Raw genomic sequence first — 18133 nt, 5'->3', positions numbered from 1 at the left:
GGGTCTGGCTGTATGCCCACGACCATGAGGCCCGCGTTGCACACAAACCATGTCAGCATTATATCCTTCCTTGCAGTTCTTAACCATTAGCAAGGCACGGACAGAAGCGCGGCGGCAACTCTCGCAAAGTTCAGCACGATCTTGCGCTTGTCAGTAAGCTGATCCGCGCTAACCTCTTGCTGAAATCGTCGAGATCTGGCGCTACGCTGATGTGCAGTTGTTCCGTCGGTTGACTTGTGATTGCTTTCCCTAATTTCATAACATTAACTAAAATATTCGCAGTCATTTTTACGGTCGCTGTTATCGTTAAGGCCACGTACAAGTCCTTTTAAGGCCTTTCCTTTGACGGCAGCTTGAACACATTTGGCACACCGCTCCTATTTCGCTCAATTAAACGCAAGTGAGCATTACGCAACGTGGTCTGCACAACCTGATTATATACAGGCCGTGTGCAGAGCGCATTCGCAGTTTCACGGTGCAGTTGCTCTTCGATCGTCTATGGACCACCTGGACTGCTCAACCTAAGGGCCTAAGGGCGCGGCATCGAGTACCGGCCTCAGCGGCAGAGTTTCGATGGCGGTGAAAAGCAGGGCTCCCATATGCTGCGCGGTGTCATTGCACGGTGACGAATTCCAGGTGGCCGAAGTATGCGGATACCTCCAATACAGCGTTCATTATATATAGGCTGAGTCACTTTGGCACGTTTAATAGACCAGCTGACCCCGCATTGCCAGCCTGCACCAAACATCACAGCAGCAACTCGCATATCCCATTGCACTAGCCTTCCGCTTCAAGTTGCGTGCCCACACGCTCGAACATTGCTTTCATTACCTTTTCTTGCGGGCCGCTAGAGACCGGAACAGCTTTCCCAGTGACGTCACTGATACCAAATGCCCATAGTCGTTTGCGGCACTTTTAACTAACCATGTTGTTCAATGATTCCTTATAACAAAATATTTGTGTTTAATCCCATCCATTTTGCAATGCTCCTTACCGCGGAACATTAAGGTAATAGAGTGAACTAATCTGAAACTCCATAAACCAAACCAGCCCAAGTGCTTACAGTTTGCGATGTCTATCGACGTTTTCTATGAATGTCACTAGTATGCTTGAGCGTCTAATGGAGGCGTGCATGCAGTACCCAAAAAGGCTACGTGTACTTTTCGTGAGGAGCAAACCGCCAATGCAGTGTAGACATTAAAAAAAAAAAAAAAAAAAAAAGGTTTCTTTCATCCCGCTCTTTGATCTTCGTTGAAAGCTCGGCGACACAAGTTAGTTTTTTGCCTGTTTTGTTAAACTGCTTAGTTTGTATTCCCACCTTGCTAAAATCCCAACACTGGGATTACAGTATCAATAAAGAAATAAATAAATAAAAATGTAAAAAAAAAAAACAAGAAAAAACGTCCAGTTTAAGTCGCAACGACATATGCCGCCTTTGGTAAAATTCCTGTTCACAATAGCCGCATTGGGTACATGATGCTACGATGACTATAAGGTATGTGAAACATTGTAATTAAGCTCATTCGCAAAATGAGGCGAACTTTTATTGCGTCGATGATCTCGGGCGGCTGTGTCAAAATGCTTGCCCGGGGGATTTCGCGCAGTCTTGCACAATGATAGCGCAGCCTGTTTCGCAAGTCGGCTTTGCCGTGCGATAAAAATGGCTGACGATGGAGAATCCGCAAGCATATTCTTTTGTTTTTATGGCGTCTAGCGACAGAGGGACCGCCGTTCACAGCGGATATCTTCACCGCTTCGTTGCCGCTTGCCGAATTGGCCGTTTTCTTTTTTTTTTTTTTTTTTTTTTTTTTTACAAAAACGCTGCACTGTTGTGTAGTGGATTCCTGCACCGGATGCTTGCTGGATAGGACTTAACAAGAGCAGAGCACCATCGCCATAGTTTAGCGCTTAGTATGGACGGCAAGAAATGGGGTGAAGCCTGCATTCCGTCGTCTTTTCTTTCGGCCTTATGCATAGTAATTTATACCCTTTCAATGAATGCAACAGGCATACTGCCGTAAAAGCAAGTTTTCCATCACATGAGGCACCAATCCTAAGAAGCTGCCGGGAGAAAAAGAATAACGCATATTTACACGGCGGGATTTACGAGTATTATAAGGAATCCCATTTTCGGTGGTAACTACTTCTATTAGGCTGCATAGCTAATTGAAGTTTTTATAAAGTTGGAGTTCTGAATACTCGTTTACCATAAGGCACGTTAGTGTTCGTTATATAGTGGCCACCAGCTACAATGGGCAAGCGCCAAAGCAGCGGTATAAGCTGGCAGAACTAGAACCTGCAGTGAAACTCTACGCCTCTTCATTGGCCACACGCATTTTTCAGCCGCGAAGGGGAAACAGTCCATTTTTTCCTGCGTGTACAGTTGCTGACATTGGTTGGCTTAGGTTTAGGGGGTTGAATGTCCCAAAGCGACTCAGGCTATGAGAGACGCTGAATCCGGAAATTTCAACCACCTGGGGTTTCTTAACGTTCACTGACACCGCACAGCACACGGGCACCTTCGATTCCGCCTCTATCAAAAATCGGCCGCGGCAGCCGGGATTCGATCCCGCGTCCTTAGGCACAGTAGTCGAGCTCCCTAACCACTGCAACATCATGGCGGGCTACGTGTACAGTTGCCTAAACAGAACAGGAATCACACAGTACCCATCTCTTGGGATTCAAGACGACTAGATATATGAAGATGGCGAAATGGGCATATGTAGCATATGCAGTGCGAAGGAAATTATGCCAGCCGGTGATCTTAAAAGGACAGTATACTGCTGAAAATGATCAAAAATATATTGGCATATTCAGGTAGATCTTACAGCTTGATGGCAGTATCCAGTGAAGAACTTCCGGCTTAACCAAGAATTTATATTTTAAATTGAGCAGGATAATCAGGTTTTAGCAGAAGGTGACGCCATACTGCCTCCTTCCGTTGATACTAACCTTTCATCAGTTCGGAGCGTGTGAAATGAATATACGATGTTTTCTGGCTATGCCAGAGCATCATAGAGAATGGTATTGGTGTTCATATTAACTTAAGGCAACCTAATGTTTTCTTTATCAATAAATTACAGCCATATTTATTGTTCACTGCTCACAGATTCGCGTTTAAATTGCGGCCAGAACGGAAAGCCACACAACCATAGACGCCGCCATACTTGTAGCGGAACTGCCATCAGTTCGCAGCTATAAGCAAAAACGGAACGGTTATTTTATCTGCAAAAGATCTCACCGTGCCTTTTAGCCTATTCATTTCATTCTATTTCAAGCTACTTAGGCGCGCTCGATTAGAATTTTAACAAAATCTCTGCCTCTTTTAACGGCACGTTCTGCACGGACTGAAGCGGCGCAGCAGTCGTTGTGTTCATAGAGCTGCATAGAGTTACTTTACTAACTCTATGCCGTGTCCACGACGTCAGCGTTTCAAGACGCGGACTATACCACGGAGAAAACGAGACTACCATATGGAAAAATTAAGTTTTAAATTTTCTGCCGTGTTTCTCATCTCCACTATTTAACTTAATTTGGCAATAGAGCTTTCCAATGAACCAAGAAACAAAAATATTTAAAACGTAAGTAGACTGCATATGAAAACTGGACTTGAAAAAATGGCAAGCATAGCAGGGTGTGGCAGGCTGCTAGTTTGGTGGACGTGGTGAGCCACTCTGCAGCGGGAATTTGCAGCTGGCACATTACAGGGTTAATGGAGGGATACGTCACGCATCTTTGCCATAATAAGGCTGTAGTAAGCTTATAAGGTTTATGATGATGTCATGTATATGCATTGCATATGCTGTTGAGAGGGGATATTAAAATAACAGACTTATACACTAAAATCGCAATGTCATTTCTGGTGCGCCTATTGGACGCATGCAGACTGCAGTGCCCGACGAGTCTGATATAAGCGAGAGGGAAAGGGCCATTGAGAAGCCTAATGGAGATCATGGTAGCTTACGTCGGCAATGACCACCGGTTGACCACGCTTGTTTGCCCAGCTGTCAAAGTACTTTTTTTGGTTCGTGGACTCGCTAGTCAGGATGCTCACAGCGCCGTCCGAGTTGGTCGTCATGAACTTGTACTTTGAGACGAAGTTCTCTACCTGCGCAACACCCAAAAACACCTTTTTACCGGTGGCCCTTCTCAGCAAGTTCTAGAACAAGCAGCGTTACTATGAGAGCTTGTATGAATGACCAGCAGAAAGCTGGTACAAATAGACTTTCGTTAGAATGAGGTAGCTCTTGCTGTGCAGGCTGTGCATGTTCCTTTAGTATGTAAGGGGGCAATGATTTAGCTTGTAATTTAAAATTGCTGATTATTAGCACAAACATTTGTCATTTGGTTACTCTTTGTCCTTTTCGGTTGTAATATATAAAAGCGATCTCGAGGTTTTCCGGAAGAATAATCGCAAATTGTATATTTCTTTGAGTTTCGGTTGTACCCTTTCAATCGACAAAACCTCCGCTATACCCAGATAAATGGCATAACTCTAGTTGCATGCCAATAGCTAGACCCCTCGCGTTAGTGTGGTAACCAACGGAAATATTTCGATTGATCTGTAATGCTGTCTTACGTGAGAAGAAAAATGTCTGCAGTGGACAGGTAATGAGCCCAAGCTGTGTAAGCCAAGCCGTAATGAAGCCGTTTCCCTCGGAACACGCCGAAGTAAGCCAATTATGTAGCGGAAACCAGCTTTTGGGAATGAAACGCATGGGTCAACATGGGTCATCTTGAACAGCGCGAACTACGACACATGAATGACCAAATACAAAACAAACAAACAAAAACAAACAATTGAGACTAGTACACTCGTCGTACGAAGGCGATAGTCAGCGCTCCTCCTCTCACTTTTGCGTTGTTTGTTAAGAGGACCCCACACCAACAGCCCTACTGTCTACTCATGTGAATCACGTGGGGCCGAATATGTCTGTTTCATTTTTAAGACTCGTCTAAAAAAGTGTGATGTGATGTTATCTTTCGCACTATGTTCCTGATACCCATGGCGGTGCACTTCACATAGTGGAGTTGCACAGTCGTTGTTATGAAGGCAGCCGTGATGATGCTTTTAGATACCGATTAGAGTTAAAGATATCTCTGGAAGTGTCCTGCCCCTGTGACTTTTGGAACAGGATGTTTACAATGCAACGCAGTTCTTTCTTTGATCAACCTCAGGGTTTTCTGTGGACGCAGTGTTGATTTAAACAATATATCTGCTGGCCGCGCATGTAGAATCATGAGGCAACCCCCCCTGTTTATTCTAAGCAGTTATGAAACGCCACACTAAGCCAGTGCCATAGCCAGTGGAGTTTCCCGAGCGGTGCAGGTAGCTGTTAGGGGAATCCAAAAACCTTTGTTGCCTCACTAAATTTAGGCTTTGGGATTCTCTGAGGTGTTCTCAATAGTGCGGGTGGTGTGCTTGCCTTGTAGCCTTCGAGGTTTCATCAATCTGGTCGCTGGATTTGAGTGTACGCCCTCTCCCCCTCTCCTTCTTCTTATAGGGAGTTTAGCAACTGATGGAATGAAGGAGCTTTGATACAGCAGCGGTACAGTAAACACAAGCAGAGCGAGTCCTACCGAAAACGCAGTGAAATACTAGACTCGTCAGGTCTCTGACAGATTAAACGAAATTCCGTCTCTGAGCAGGGATGAACTCAACACAGTGTGTAAGGCAGGTTGGTAACCGACTGACCATTCGCTGTCTATACTCTTCATCGATAGTTCGCACCTGAAAGCGGAATTCCTTCGAGCCCAGAAAGCCGTCCTTGTACAGCAGGAAAACGAGGAAGGCCTTAGACAGCATGGTCCGGTCCTTAGATCCGACGAAGTCGAAAGTGTCTGGCGTGATCCTGTTCATGGCACTGTGAGCAGAAGGCGTACGTTGTAATTTGTTATAATAGTGGAGTTTGTAATGAAGAAACCACCTACTTCTTCATCTACACCCGATCCCTGTTAATTCTTTCACAATTAATATGTTTTACTCATTCAGTTCGCCCTCAACTTCCTTTATCACCTCTCATACGTCGTAAATCAGGTGTCCCGCGCTATTTTCCGCCACGATTTGTAACCCAATTAAGCGAGTTCGGTATCATCGACGTGGGAAGCTGGTTACCATTGAAGGAACTTTAGGTTCGCTACCTTCATACTGCGCTCTAATAAAGCAGAAAAATGCATTGAAGATGCTGCATCCACGAAGTGCCTAATTTCGAAGGCACCGAAACAGCAAACATCTGACAGATGGAGACAAAGGAGGAGTGATTGATTGCGAAAGCAATACTACGACAGCCAAAGCGAAACTTTCGGTGGACGCAACTACGCCGTGAAGACGCGTAGCTACGGTCTCATCACAAAAAAAAAAAAAAAAAAAAAAAATCAACCTGCCATGACATTTTAATGCATTTAAACCCTATGCCACGCGGGCAGGAGCTGCCAACTCGGGTCGCTCCTTTTATATTGGAGGGTGATATCAGAATCAGGCTGCCAGAATCGTTTTCATTCTCTTTACCCCTACGACATGCAGGCAAGTCCATACGGCTTGGTTGAAGCGTGACTTTATATGTGGGCTGTTAGATTACGCTCTCGCGTCATACTCCTAAAGGATGACCTTAACTGTCCCCTATAATGTAGCACCTTACACTTATAGGGCTTGACGGGGGAATAATGTAGCAGGCAAAAGAAGTTTCCGCCGCTGCTTTCGCAGTTCGACTGGGGTTAACCAGAGCTAAAGCACAACTGTTTTTTTCTTATTTTTATTTGGAATTAGGCAGGCCATATATAAACACACGATAGAACAGCGCACGTGCGCATAACCACAAAAAAAAAAAAAAAAACACGGCAAGAAGGTAAAAGCGCTTAAAAGCAACGTTATACATGCCGAGCGAGGAGGTAACGTAACAGATGGCGTTATTTCCCCCCATTACTTTTTCTCATAATAAGAAAAGCCTCAGCGAATTCCCTGGTGCGCCGGTCGGAATGAACAAGCAACACTTCGGCGTCATCTAAAAACGGAGAGCATTCGGATGTGGAGCACTCCTTTGCTAGGTTAGTGTCATTCTCTTTTAAAGAATTAGCATGCTCCGTGTGCCACAGGTTAATGTATTGTTCAAGGCCACAGGACAATGTCCGTGTTGCATCTTTGCTTCTTTTTTTCCGGTCTGTTAACGCTATGGATACAAAAATATGAATAACCAACTAGCCCAATCTGACGTTCTGCTTGAGCAATCTCAACCAAGTACCCCTGGAGCTCGAAATACTCCTCTACCCTCCACTAAGACGTCACTCACAGCCTAAGTCGATTTGGAACGTTAAGTACATCAAACGAAACAACTAATAAAACATGTATTTTCCTGGAACAAGTCCCCGTAACTCGCATCTCAGTTCACGTTAACAGCATGCGTGTTGAAGCGATCCCACGTAGCGCAGCATTTGAACAGCGCCTTTCCCATAAGACCAATGGGAACCACTTATAGCCTTTTAGGCAAATCCTCTTCCTGCACATCCCTACAGTCGCTTGCCCATAAATATCATATTTCTATTTTCCTTTTCTTTCCAATATGCACCAGAAGGCCCGTTCTTTTCCCAGCCGTTCCCTTCAGAGTGCAGCATCGATGATGGAGGAGCAATTAATCATGAACCGAAACGCCCTCTAATGAAAACTGACTCGTCCAGATGTTCATCTTTTAATTAAAACGCCAACGCGGATGGCAGAAAAGAGCTGGAATACGCAGAGGCCTAACCCTTTCTGTTACCCTCTTCGTTCCGCTATTTTGAAGTGGAAAATTTTCATTGACGCGGCATTTCCAGAAGGTGTTTTGGAAAGGCGGGCTTACGCAAGAAATGTATGGAGATATTCTGCCATAGTAAGAGCGATAAATATTTAGTTACCTGAAAAAGAATAAAAATAATGAAAAGATACAATAAACGCAGCGTACTATAAATATATGGCCCCGTCGGGGTGGCGCAGTGGTTGCGGCGCTCTACTATATTTTCGAAGGATGCGGGATCGAATCCCGGCCTCGGTGGCAGCTTTTCAATTGAGGCGAAAAGCAAGGCGCCCGTGTGCTGTACGATGTCAGTGCACGTTAAAGAACCCCAGGTGGTCGAAATTTCCGGAGTCCTCCACTACGGCGTCTCTCATAGGCTGAATCGCTTTGGGACGTTAGACCCCACAAAACCGAACCAAACTAGAATTATGCGAATGTTGCGGCAGACAACACAAAATCACAGGAGCTCCTAATTGAATAAACTAACGCTAATCGCTAAGAGCACCATGTCGGTTATATTAATTATATCTGAGCTAGATGGGATACACGTATGCAATAGAACAGACACGTAGTGATTAATAGTCTTCTCCTCAATGATGACAGAGGTTGCTGCTACAAGAAAATTAGGAATCCACGTTCCTGCCAGTATTATTTAATCGGTTGCTTAATTTTTGATGTAAATATATAGTAGTTGTAACCAACGGAACGCTCTCTTTTGTACCGCTTCAGATTCTTAAAGTGTTTTTTTAAACAAATACCAAGTTGCCACTACATAATCTAATATTGGAACTACAACAGATATGCAATGGATTAAGGGCGTGAATAGTTTAATGCTCGCCTAGATTTTACCAATATGTTTAATCCGATCAAAGCTGTTACTACGCCATGTTGATGTGTGAGCCATATGTTAAGTAAAATGTAAAATGCAAGGAAATAATAATATCAGTAAAATGTTGGAATAGACAAGTACTTTTCTTGCGAGTATTTATCATGAGACGAGGTTTTGGCAGTCGATAAGCATCAGCCAGGAACCACATGGTGTGGTACCGTTTTAGAAAGGCATGTTCAGTTTTTTATCATGTGATATATTTGTGCTCTTCTCTTCGGTTTCTAGCATACGAGTATGCATAATTAACAAAATGAACACAGAACTCAGTAAATGAATGGAAGAGACATATCCTCATGGGCCATTTTGCGGCGTGGAGGCGCTGACAACCCCTGTAAAAATAATTGTTTCTTATACTACCATCGCGGGAAGGCGTTGTGTTGCCGCTGGGCTGCAGAGTTGCGGCTGGCAGCTTTCATAGGGGCGTTTAATAAACAGACGTCACACATTTCGAAACTGCCATGCACTCATCGAGGTCGAGCACGTTTACGTGTTTATATATATATATATATATATATATATATATATATATATATATATATATATATATATATATATATATATATATATATATATATATATATATATATATAATGTAACACTATTTAGGTTACACGTAAACCATGTTACTGACACAAAACAAGTACAGCCGAGCCGAAAGCGTTACATGTGCCGTGCTAAAAAAAGCCCAAAGCGTTATATCTGCCCAGGTAAAAAGGCGCAATGGGCCCAATCAACTAAAAATGTGCAATTGTCTTGATTTTTTGCCTGCGTCTTCCCGACTGTTCTAACCAGGGGCTGACCACTGGGCTTTTTACATCCATAAACGACGCCAAAGCCGCTGTCTTGGTCACAGTCAATAACCCTAACCAAATGATTTTGCTTTCTGCTAGGAGTCAGTGAGGTACGCACTAGTAGGTAATATACGACCATTGTCAAGGAGATTCGTTATGTACCCCTGAGATCCAAGTCATCAAGGAAGCGAGTACGATCAATCGCGCAAAAACTGCTGTATAGATGCCGTCGCCATTTCTGGGCACGAGATGTAGTGCGGAAAGTGTGGAAGGTGCTTTTACTGTTATTTCCTTCATTTGTTTGCATACTTGGGACTCGCTTCTACTTACTCATCGAACATGAATGCCAAACGTCGGTAGCTGGCCAGCCAGGGCTTGTCCTGGCCTATGGACTCGATGTCCTCCATGGAGTCGTACGCTATTGCCGCCGACAGGCCCTGCGAAGGAGCGAAGCCTACAAATCATCACCGCGTCCGTGGCTCGTCAACCTGTCAATGTGCAGGTCTCACCGGTCCAGCCAAATGAGGGCTAGATGTGCTAAATCGTCAACTGCGAAGTGGAGCCGCGTATTAACGGTGTTTTTTCTCTTTTTGTAGCATACCTTTTGTAAACGATAGGTGCCGAAGATTGTAATCAAAATTTAAACACACACACACACACACACACACACACACACACACACACACACACACACACACACACACACACACACACACACACACACACACACACACACACACACACACACACACACACACACACACACACACACACACACACACACACACACACACACACACACACACACACACACACACACACACACACACACACACACACACACACACACACACACACACACACACACACACCGTGGCCTAGCCCTGGGAACCCAAATGAAAGGTATTTCGAGTCGACTAATTCTAGTGCTTGCAGTAGGTATATGTTCTTTCTACAAAGCTAGTTAGACTACTCAGCGAACCTAAGTATTGCCGTAACGAACAAAGTAGTGTTGAAAGATTTGCAGATTGCCTAATAAAATTCCGCGAGCACTGCATAATCTTCAGTGGAGAAATTCGGAAGCCTTAGTGTTCCTGCTGCGCAAACCTGCTGCATCGCGCGTCCTTTTGTCGAGCACAAACAGCGTTCCGTTGAACGAATGAAAGTTCACCGGCGTTCTATACTTAGTTTACAGGAAAGAAAAGGCGCACTATCTGGGACTTTGGGGGAATCCCCGCTACTATCATCCACACGGTAAGCAAGGAGGAATAAATAAATAAATAATTTGTTCACGGGAAAGCAAAGGCGCAGTATCTGTTACACTTGTACTGTGAAACCTGAACCGCGCCTTAGAGGAAGAGAGGAAGGGGGGAGCGAAAATGGAATTATAATGTGCTTCTCATAGTTCTGGTCATGGCGCAGTTCGTTGAAGTGCTCGGCTGGGGATCCGAAGTATGGAGGTTTGATTCCAGGTAGAGACAGGATTATTTTTTGATGCCGTCATCAGGGTTATTGACAAGTGGAATCTCGTCAAGAAGCAGTCTCGCGGACGCACGGACGGAGAAGCTTACGAGTCATGAGTCATGAGTATTTTATGCGGGGTGCAAATTACCTACCTTTATCTGCAGGCGTTGAGATAAGTATATCACGCTGCTAGACGCTGGCTTTATACCTTTCACCTAATGTACACGTACGTTGCATCTAAAAAGGCGTTGTACAAAAAACATTTTTTTTTTCTCTCTGAGACGGGTCTCGGGACGTTGAAATTGCGCCGCTATCACGTGGACGCTTCGTATTATATGAGCCACCATTTAGATCAGTTAAAACTTCTTTAGGGAGCGAGCATTCTAGTCGAATATTCTGTTGTTCATGACAGTGTATTGGCACTGTTTTGCTGAAGCCTATAATTAAGAACACAACTTGATAGTGTTTTCTAATATTTTAACTTCGCGAAGAAAAAATACTGCAGACTCGGTACACAACTCTAAACAGCCCTCAGTTGATTTATCTGGGTTATTTTTTGAAAGCTCTGTTAAATTTAGCCAGGAGACCCGGCCTAAGCACCAGTTATATGTTGAAATTCGTTTACCGGTTTCTCTTACGTTTCGCATTAGTTTAACCCTGCTGTCACTGTTTATATAGCGTTTTCTGACGATAAGTAATAAATAACCCTGAATATGCAGTGCACTCTCCAACAGGTGTATGATAGGATGTCAACGTCAGCACACCGATATATATATGCCACTCCATCAAAGGTGTGAGCTACGCATGTACCGTGCATTATAATTTTGCTCAAGCGCTCTCAGTCGATGCCAGATTTATAAAATTGCTCTATTGGAAGGAAATGTATTTCTGTGTGGCGCAGGTGTTAAGGCAGTAGAAGGATGCACTTCTCGTCCTAGGCAACCTGTTTACATATGCACTTAGAGAAAAAAAAAAAGATTTAAAGTCACAAAGGAACTGAACGCTCTGAGGCGCGGCTAGACGTAAGGTTGTAACGTTCGTCCGTATACTGCTACCACTGGCACACCAGCAGAAAGCGGTGAGATTTAAAGATGAAGCATCATGTTTTCCGTCGACCATTATGTATTTTATTGTGGGCACGAATCCAGGAGAAGGAATGGCGTCGCTCGCATATTAAACAGAAGAATGGGCAAAGCAGTGCTAGAGTACAACCCTAAAGACTTCCATTTGGGATGTATGGATGCGAGAGTTGGACTGTGAAGAAGGCTGACCGGCGAAGAATTGACGCGTTTGAATTGTGGTGCTGGCGGAGACTCTTGAGAGTTCCTTGGACTGCCAGAAGACCAATTCAGTCGATATTGTCGACCATAAACGTTGACTGCTCATTAGAGGGTACAATTCCAAAGTTAAAGCTCAGCTACTTTGGTCATCTGATGAAAAGAGGGGAGTCGCTGGAGAAAGATTTGATGCTGGGAAAGGTTGAGGGTCACCGGAGCAGAGGTAGGCAGCGAACGCGGTGGTTAGATGGCATCCTCGAGGCACTGCAGATGAGGTTATGTGATGTTAGGAAGATAGTGAGAGACCGGAAAGTGTGGCGCGACATGGTCCATAGGGTCACGAAGAGTCGGACATGACTGAACGACTGAAGTGAACTGATCACGTTTTCAGTGCAGCTCTGTTCCTGCCGCTTTAAGCCACGCCGTCTCGTCAGAAAATTGCAACAATAAGAATAAGGGCTGGATATTGCACAGTTCAGACGTATTTATTTATATTCTGTTATTTCAAATACTCCTTCACATTTTGCGTTACGTGATTAAATGTTTCTTTCTCCTGGACACTAAAGCTAACGTGCCTAAAATAGGGTGCCTAAATAGCCTGCCTAAAGTTCTGGTTGTCGCGTGCCTAAACTTGATCTCATTGGCTAAGCACACTCTGTTCATTCTTTGCCACTGTTAGTTCGCCTGCAGGGTTTATTATTTCTTTAAGGCCCACTCTAAGGTACTTTAGATCGCATCGCTATAGGAGCCCTCGTCTGAACTGTTCGTAAGAAACTGGTTATTCGCACCTCATATTCTCTTCGTGTACAGTAACTTCCAGTATTGGTGTCAGAACGGTATGTCCTGAATCCAGACTCTTAGTTGAACCAACCAAACACTAGAAATGTTCCACATCTGCGCAGAACATTTCCTAGTGTCTTCTTAGCATGGCATTGTGTCTCATTTGGCCCCGTACAAGTGTACGATTCATGGAAAAGTCAATTACACATTGCGGATGAAGGGGAGATGAACCGTCGGCGGCAACGGGAGACATATAGGCAATCCGTGGTAAATGAATAGTGTCGCTGTGGGCTCTCTTCCATTGACCCATAGATGCGTACGTAAAAGAACCAGTCGTCGTTCGCCCAGCGGGGCGTCACGGTGTGGCCGAAGGTGAAGCTGGTGAGGATGGTGCCGACAATCATCTGGAAGCGCAGCTCCCACGTGTATATCAGGTGGCCCGGGAGGTGATCGATGTCCGCCTCGAAGCGAGATGAATAGATGATGCCCCAGCATACCATGGTGCGGTTGAAACCCGGAAGGTGCACCACGTGGATGCGGGTGGGCATCGTCAGGAACGTGTAGTTTTCTGGAAGAAAGGACAGGGGTCGAGGAATTGATTATGCTGTTGCGACCAATGTTCGTAAGAGCCGCGATCTGTTCAAAGTTACAACGTGCACAGTTACGTTTAATTCTGAAAATGACATTTAAGTCGAGGCTGTAGCTGGGAGACTGGCTTGAAGTGCCTTCTTAGTCAGCGAATGGGTTAAATCGCAGAGAGATAAGACCCACTCGATTGCAGGCTTCCTCAAACTCTAAAATACATTTATTTAATGAATAATTAACTTCAAGATGAATTTCGCAAATCCTGGAAATGAATATTGACTGTCATCCTGTCATGCATAGACGTGAAATGTGAACTGTCTGCGTAATGGTACAGGTGCTCTCGTCGATTCGTCCTTTTTTGTTTTCACTCTCTCCCTTTTATAATTTTCTTCAGTCGTTTTTTCTTGGTGTCTTTTCTCTTTTCTTTACTTCTTTTCTTTCTTCTTTCTCTTTCCTTTTTTTTTTTCACTACTTTCGGCTTTTACTACACCTATATATTATTTTTACTTGTGCTATTTCTATTTTCTTTTTGTTTATGCTTAGGCCTACGATATTGCCCGTCCATGCGGTCGTTGCCGGCACATTTATCCATTCGCGGCCGCCTAAGAACAGCAATTCAAATTTTGCTTATATGGGTTATACATTGCTCCTCGCGACTCAAAACCGCTAACGTCGCAAATTTCGTCGCTATGGCTATTCATTATCGTTTTCCGGAAATTTTACCTATTAACAAGAATGGGACAGGACGCGGCAAGGAGAAGAAGCTGGAATTTTTCTCACTATCAGGCATATAGCTGCGATATGCCCTGAGGGATGCTTCGCGAACAAAAAATTGCTTACTCCAGGTTTCCCGAATTTTGTGCTTGGAATCTTTCTGGTGTGCGAAGGCAACAAGGTCACGTTGAAATGGAGTAGTAAGAAAAAACTACATCTTGAAGAAATGCGTTTCTTAAGGCGAATACGCGAGCTCGCGGAAAGCACTGACTGGATACGCCTGATGGTGGTATTGGGGCGTTGGCCCCAGAAAAACGTGATGTTCGAATATTTTGTAGGGGAATCCCCCAAGGAGGAGTAAATTTGAAATAAGAGAGTAATTACTCATTGACATCCACCCAAGCACAGCCATACGGCTACAAAGGAAAGATATACAGCTTCCTCAGAAACTTCGTAGTCACAGAAAAAATCGTCCTGATCCGAGGATCGAACCCGGCACCACCGCATTTCCTTGGGGACGTTTCCTTCAAGAATATTCGATCAACACCATTCCCACTTCGAGTTGTAGATGAATTCGCTCTCGCCCTACCGTCTATTCTGCTGGCCGTCCTTGTTAGCTCAGTCGGTAGAGCGACTGCCCCGGAAAGGCGGTGGTCCCGGGTTCGATCCCCGGATCAGCACGGATTTTTCTTCTACTAAGTTTTTGAGGAGGCTGTATAGCTTTCCTTTGTAGCGGTATGGCTGCGCTTAGGTGGATTCCAATGAGTAATTACTCCCTTATTTCAAAAACGTGATGTGCGGTGCGCAAGATGTGCATAAGCTGCGTCCTGTGCGAGGAGCGTGTAGTCTATCGCTCTATATATAGGTGGCCACATTTCAGTTCGTTGCAGGGGACGTCACCTCTTCACAACGAGGCATGACTCCGAGATTTGGAACGCACGAGTGTTGCAGCGTACTGTTCCGATAAAATGTCTAGGATACCTGAATGTGGAGAAAATTTTTATTTCGATGCCGTCAACTGTTCTAGTAGCTTCAAATGTGTCTCAAGGTACATGAAGTGCACCTGCATGCTGTATACGCGAGTAACAGTGCCATATAATTCTGTCGCGGGGCAGATGCTGCAGTGACATTTTTTTCCGCGAACACGCCTCCTGTAAACTTTTCATCACAATACTGCATATAAGTTTTGCGCCACAGACGCGGAACGCGAATAATGCTTGGAATTTCAGGGCTATTTCACTGCTTCGCTTTTAGTGCGCTGTTATTCGGAAAGGGTTAAGCTCGTCACGATTGTCTACTGAGTGGTTTTCTGTGAGTGTTCTCTTCCGTACGGCCGTGTATTAGAAACCTCGGCAAGCTGGTGTGTTTCAAAAAGTCTAAATATCTATTTGATAACTAATATATTTTAAATATTTAACGTCTAAACGTTAAAATATTTACCCCATTGCAGTGACGAGTGACGATCAGTAAAGAAACAGAATGCGCTCATAAGATGTACGCATCTAAATTTATTTTCCACTTTAGCTTCCTCTCCATACGCCAGTATTATTAAACGATACGGTCTCTACTGGGCAGTCGAAATGATTATTCGAAACACCGCTGTAATAAATGTATAGTGTGAATACCCTAATAAAGAGCTTACTCTGTATAAGGGTATTCACACGATACACAAACATAGAGCATCATTACTATCTGTTTCATCCACAAGTTCTTTCATCATCTTCCCGTTGCTCTCCTGTCGCACCTATCAGCTTGCTGCAGACGTACGCGTCTTCCTTGTTGCCTTTTTCAAACATATTCTTGATTTTCCCCACCGGAAACAGACAGTTGGAGGACCGTTGTGGTTGCATCCCTGCCTGTACTCTTCACCGCTCGTCGCATCGCATAGTGCCCAAAGACGAGTTCTTACTGTTGAGCGCGTCCAAGGCAGCCTCGAAGGCTACGAGTGGCTTCTCCATCAGCACGAGGCGCTCCTTAGTGTTCCACATGACCACCGCGGAACCCGGCGCGCTGCTCAGCAGGTTGGTCTGGAACCAACTCAGTCGGTCACTCGTGATGGCGACAATGGTGGCGAAGCGCACGCGCAAAACGTCTCCGGGCCCGCCGTTGTTCACGACCAATTCGTCGTCTATATCTTCGATGGGCCGCTGGCTGCTGCACATCACCATACCGCGGCGCACCAAGCCGTCCAGCCTGCGAGTGTATAGAAAAGCCGCAGCTAGGGGACGGAGTCATATGAAACGGCCTATCTATCCTACCAACCATTGACTTTTGCAGCAACACGTCTACGAGGTGCGCAGTTTGTGAACTGTACAGACTTCGATAGGCTCCCTTTCTACCCGATAAATGGGGCATTTGCAGTGATTTTGTTTGGGGGAAAGGAAAGGGATCCTCCCGCATTGTACAAATTGAAAACACTGCTGATGCATAACCAGTGACATGGCAAGACGCAGAAGAAAACTGGTTGGGTTAACAACCGTTGACAAAGAGATTCTTATCAGGGAAGAAAGAACTGAATAATGCGCTGCGTTAAGATGGAAAACGCTATACCGTCAACCTGTGCGAAAATGAGCTTGTTGCAAGGATGCACGTCAGCCATTGATTGACATCGGAAGATACAGACGCGTCGTGCAGAGAGCGAGTGTCGATTCCCTGGACAACTTACCGGTAACAGAAAAAAATGGCGCGTAGCTGTTTATTGGTGGCATGTCTTAAGGGTATTGACATTTACGGCTAGTTACTGAAATATTGAAATGATCAATAAAATATTTATATGTTGCAGATTGAATAAAAATGGTTAATAATCAATGGCACACTTTGGATCACAGGAAGCAATTTTTTAATAAATTTGATATGGCTCTTTCTGGCTCTGCTCTTGTGCGGTTGGAAGCGAAACATGCATCTATTGCTGAAGACACTTTGTTCGAAAATTGTCGGCCACTGTGTTCGAACTCGTGTTGATGTTGATAATCATAAAATGCCGACTGCGTCTGGATGGCAGCTTACCCCGGCGTCCAGGATAAGCGTACAGAACAGTGTAATATCCACAGTTGACTGGGACAAAGGTTGACGCTGATGCGCTTACATTATTGTGTAGCCTATTATGGCTCATAAAAAAACGCCATTTTCAATTAGCGTGTTGCCTCTCAGGTCACAGTCGAGTAATAACAAGTACAGCTTTAAAGCATATTGTTCGACTTGTATGTGCATAATTAGTGGCGGATTAAAAACAGCACGTAAATAAAGAAAGATTGGTTACTTTGTGACTCGACCCCTCTCGTTCAGCGGCCAACCAAACATGACGAAAAATTCACTAGCATGAAGTGCACTGTGACAGTTGGGTTGGGAATTCTTTCTATGTTGCCAAGATATCTCCGCTTGAATCTGCGCTCGTTTGCCTAAAGTGACTAGTTTTGTAAACATGCAAGCAGTCGAGAAAGGTCCCTAGTTTGATTTTTTTTTTTTACCACAAAAGGGCCAGTATACTTGGGAAATTTGTCTGCATGTCTGGTGTCACTCCTTTTATAACGCGAAGACTCTCTACAAGCGGCCTGATGAAAAGCTTAGTGTAGGCGCAACCAAAACACAGACTGACCGCATGTACCGTTCACCCGAATAAAGCTTTTAAGAATAAATGAAATTGAGGTGTGCACCCACTTGAAGCCTGCCCGGAAGCTGTGCCGGTTGAAGGAGGGAAAGACCTGCCGCGAAGCTCGGGCTTCGTTCAGGAACATAATGGTCTCGTAGCCGCGAGCATGCTTTACATACACCAGGCCGCTGCAAGAAGTTCGTGTAAAAAAACAAACGGGGTTAGACAACTACGGGTAATATATTGCTGGGATCGTAGCCAATCCCTGTAAGATCATG

The 18133-nt window shown here is 44.6% G+C and overlaps 2 protein-coding genes across 2 annotated transcripts in view; one reads left to right on the top strand and one right to left on the bottom strand.

Annotated features, from left to right (window-relative positions):
* The window catches only part of LOC146180075 (uncharacterized), a 348140-nt gene that overhangs the window by 160835 nt on the left and 169172 nt on the right, over positions 1 to 18133 (top strand). The window lies entirely within an intron of this gene.
* The window catches only part of LOC146180078 (thyrotropin-releasing hormone-degrading ectoenzyme-like), a 46890-nt gene that overhangs the window by 14860 nt on the left and 13897 nt on the right, over positions 1 to 18133 (bottom strand). Inside the window, exons 4-9 of the mRNA XM_084579932.1 lie at positions 17924 to 18043; positions 16176 to 16459; positions 13288 to 13535; positions 9777 to 9883; positions 5732 to 5864; positions 3965 to 4108 (exon numbers count right to left, since the gene is read on the bottom strand). Of these exons, the coding sequence (XP_084436058.1) occupies positions 3965 to 4108; positions 5732 to 5864; positions 9777 to 9883; positions 13288 to 13535; positions 16176 to 16459; positions 17924 to 18043 (1036 nt within the window). The remainder of the gene's footprint in view (positions 1 to 3964; positions 4109 to 5731; positions 5865 to 9776; positions 9884 to 13287; positions 13536 to 16175; positions 16460 to 17923; positions 18044 to 18133) is intronic.

This window comes from Amblyomma maculatum, chromosome 9 (assembly GCF_055883805.1).
Source record: "Amblyomma maculatum isolate TAMU_Amacu chromosome 9, ASM5588380v1, whole genome shotgun sequence".
Lineage (NCBI taxonomy): Eukaryota > Metazoa > Arthropoda > Arachnida > Ixodida > Ixodidae > Amblyomma > Amblyomma maculatum.
This window is presented reverse-complemented; position numbering and strand designations above follow the sequence as displayed.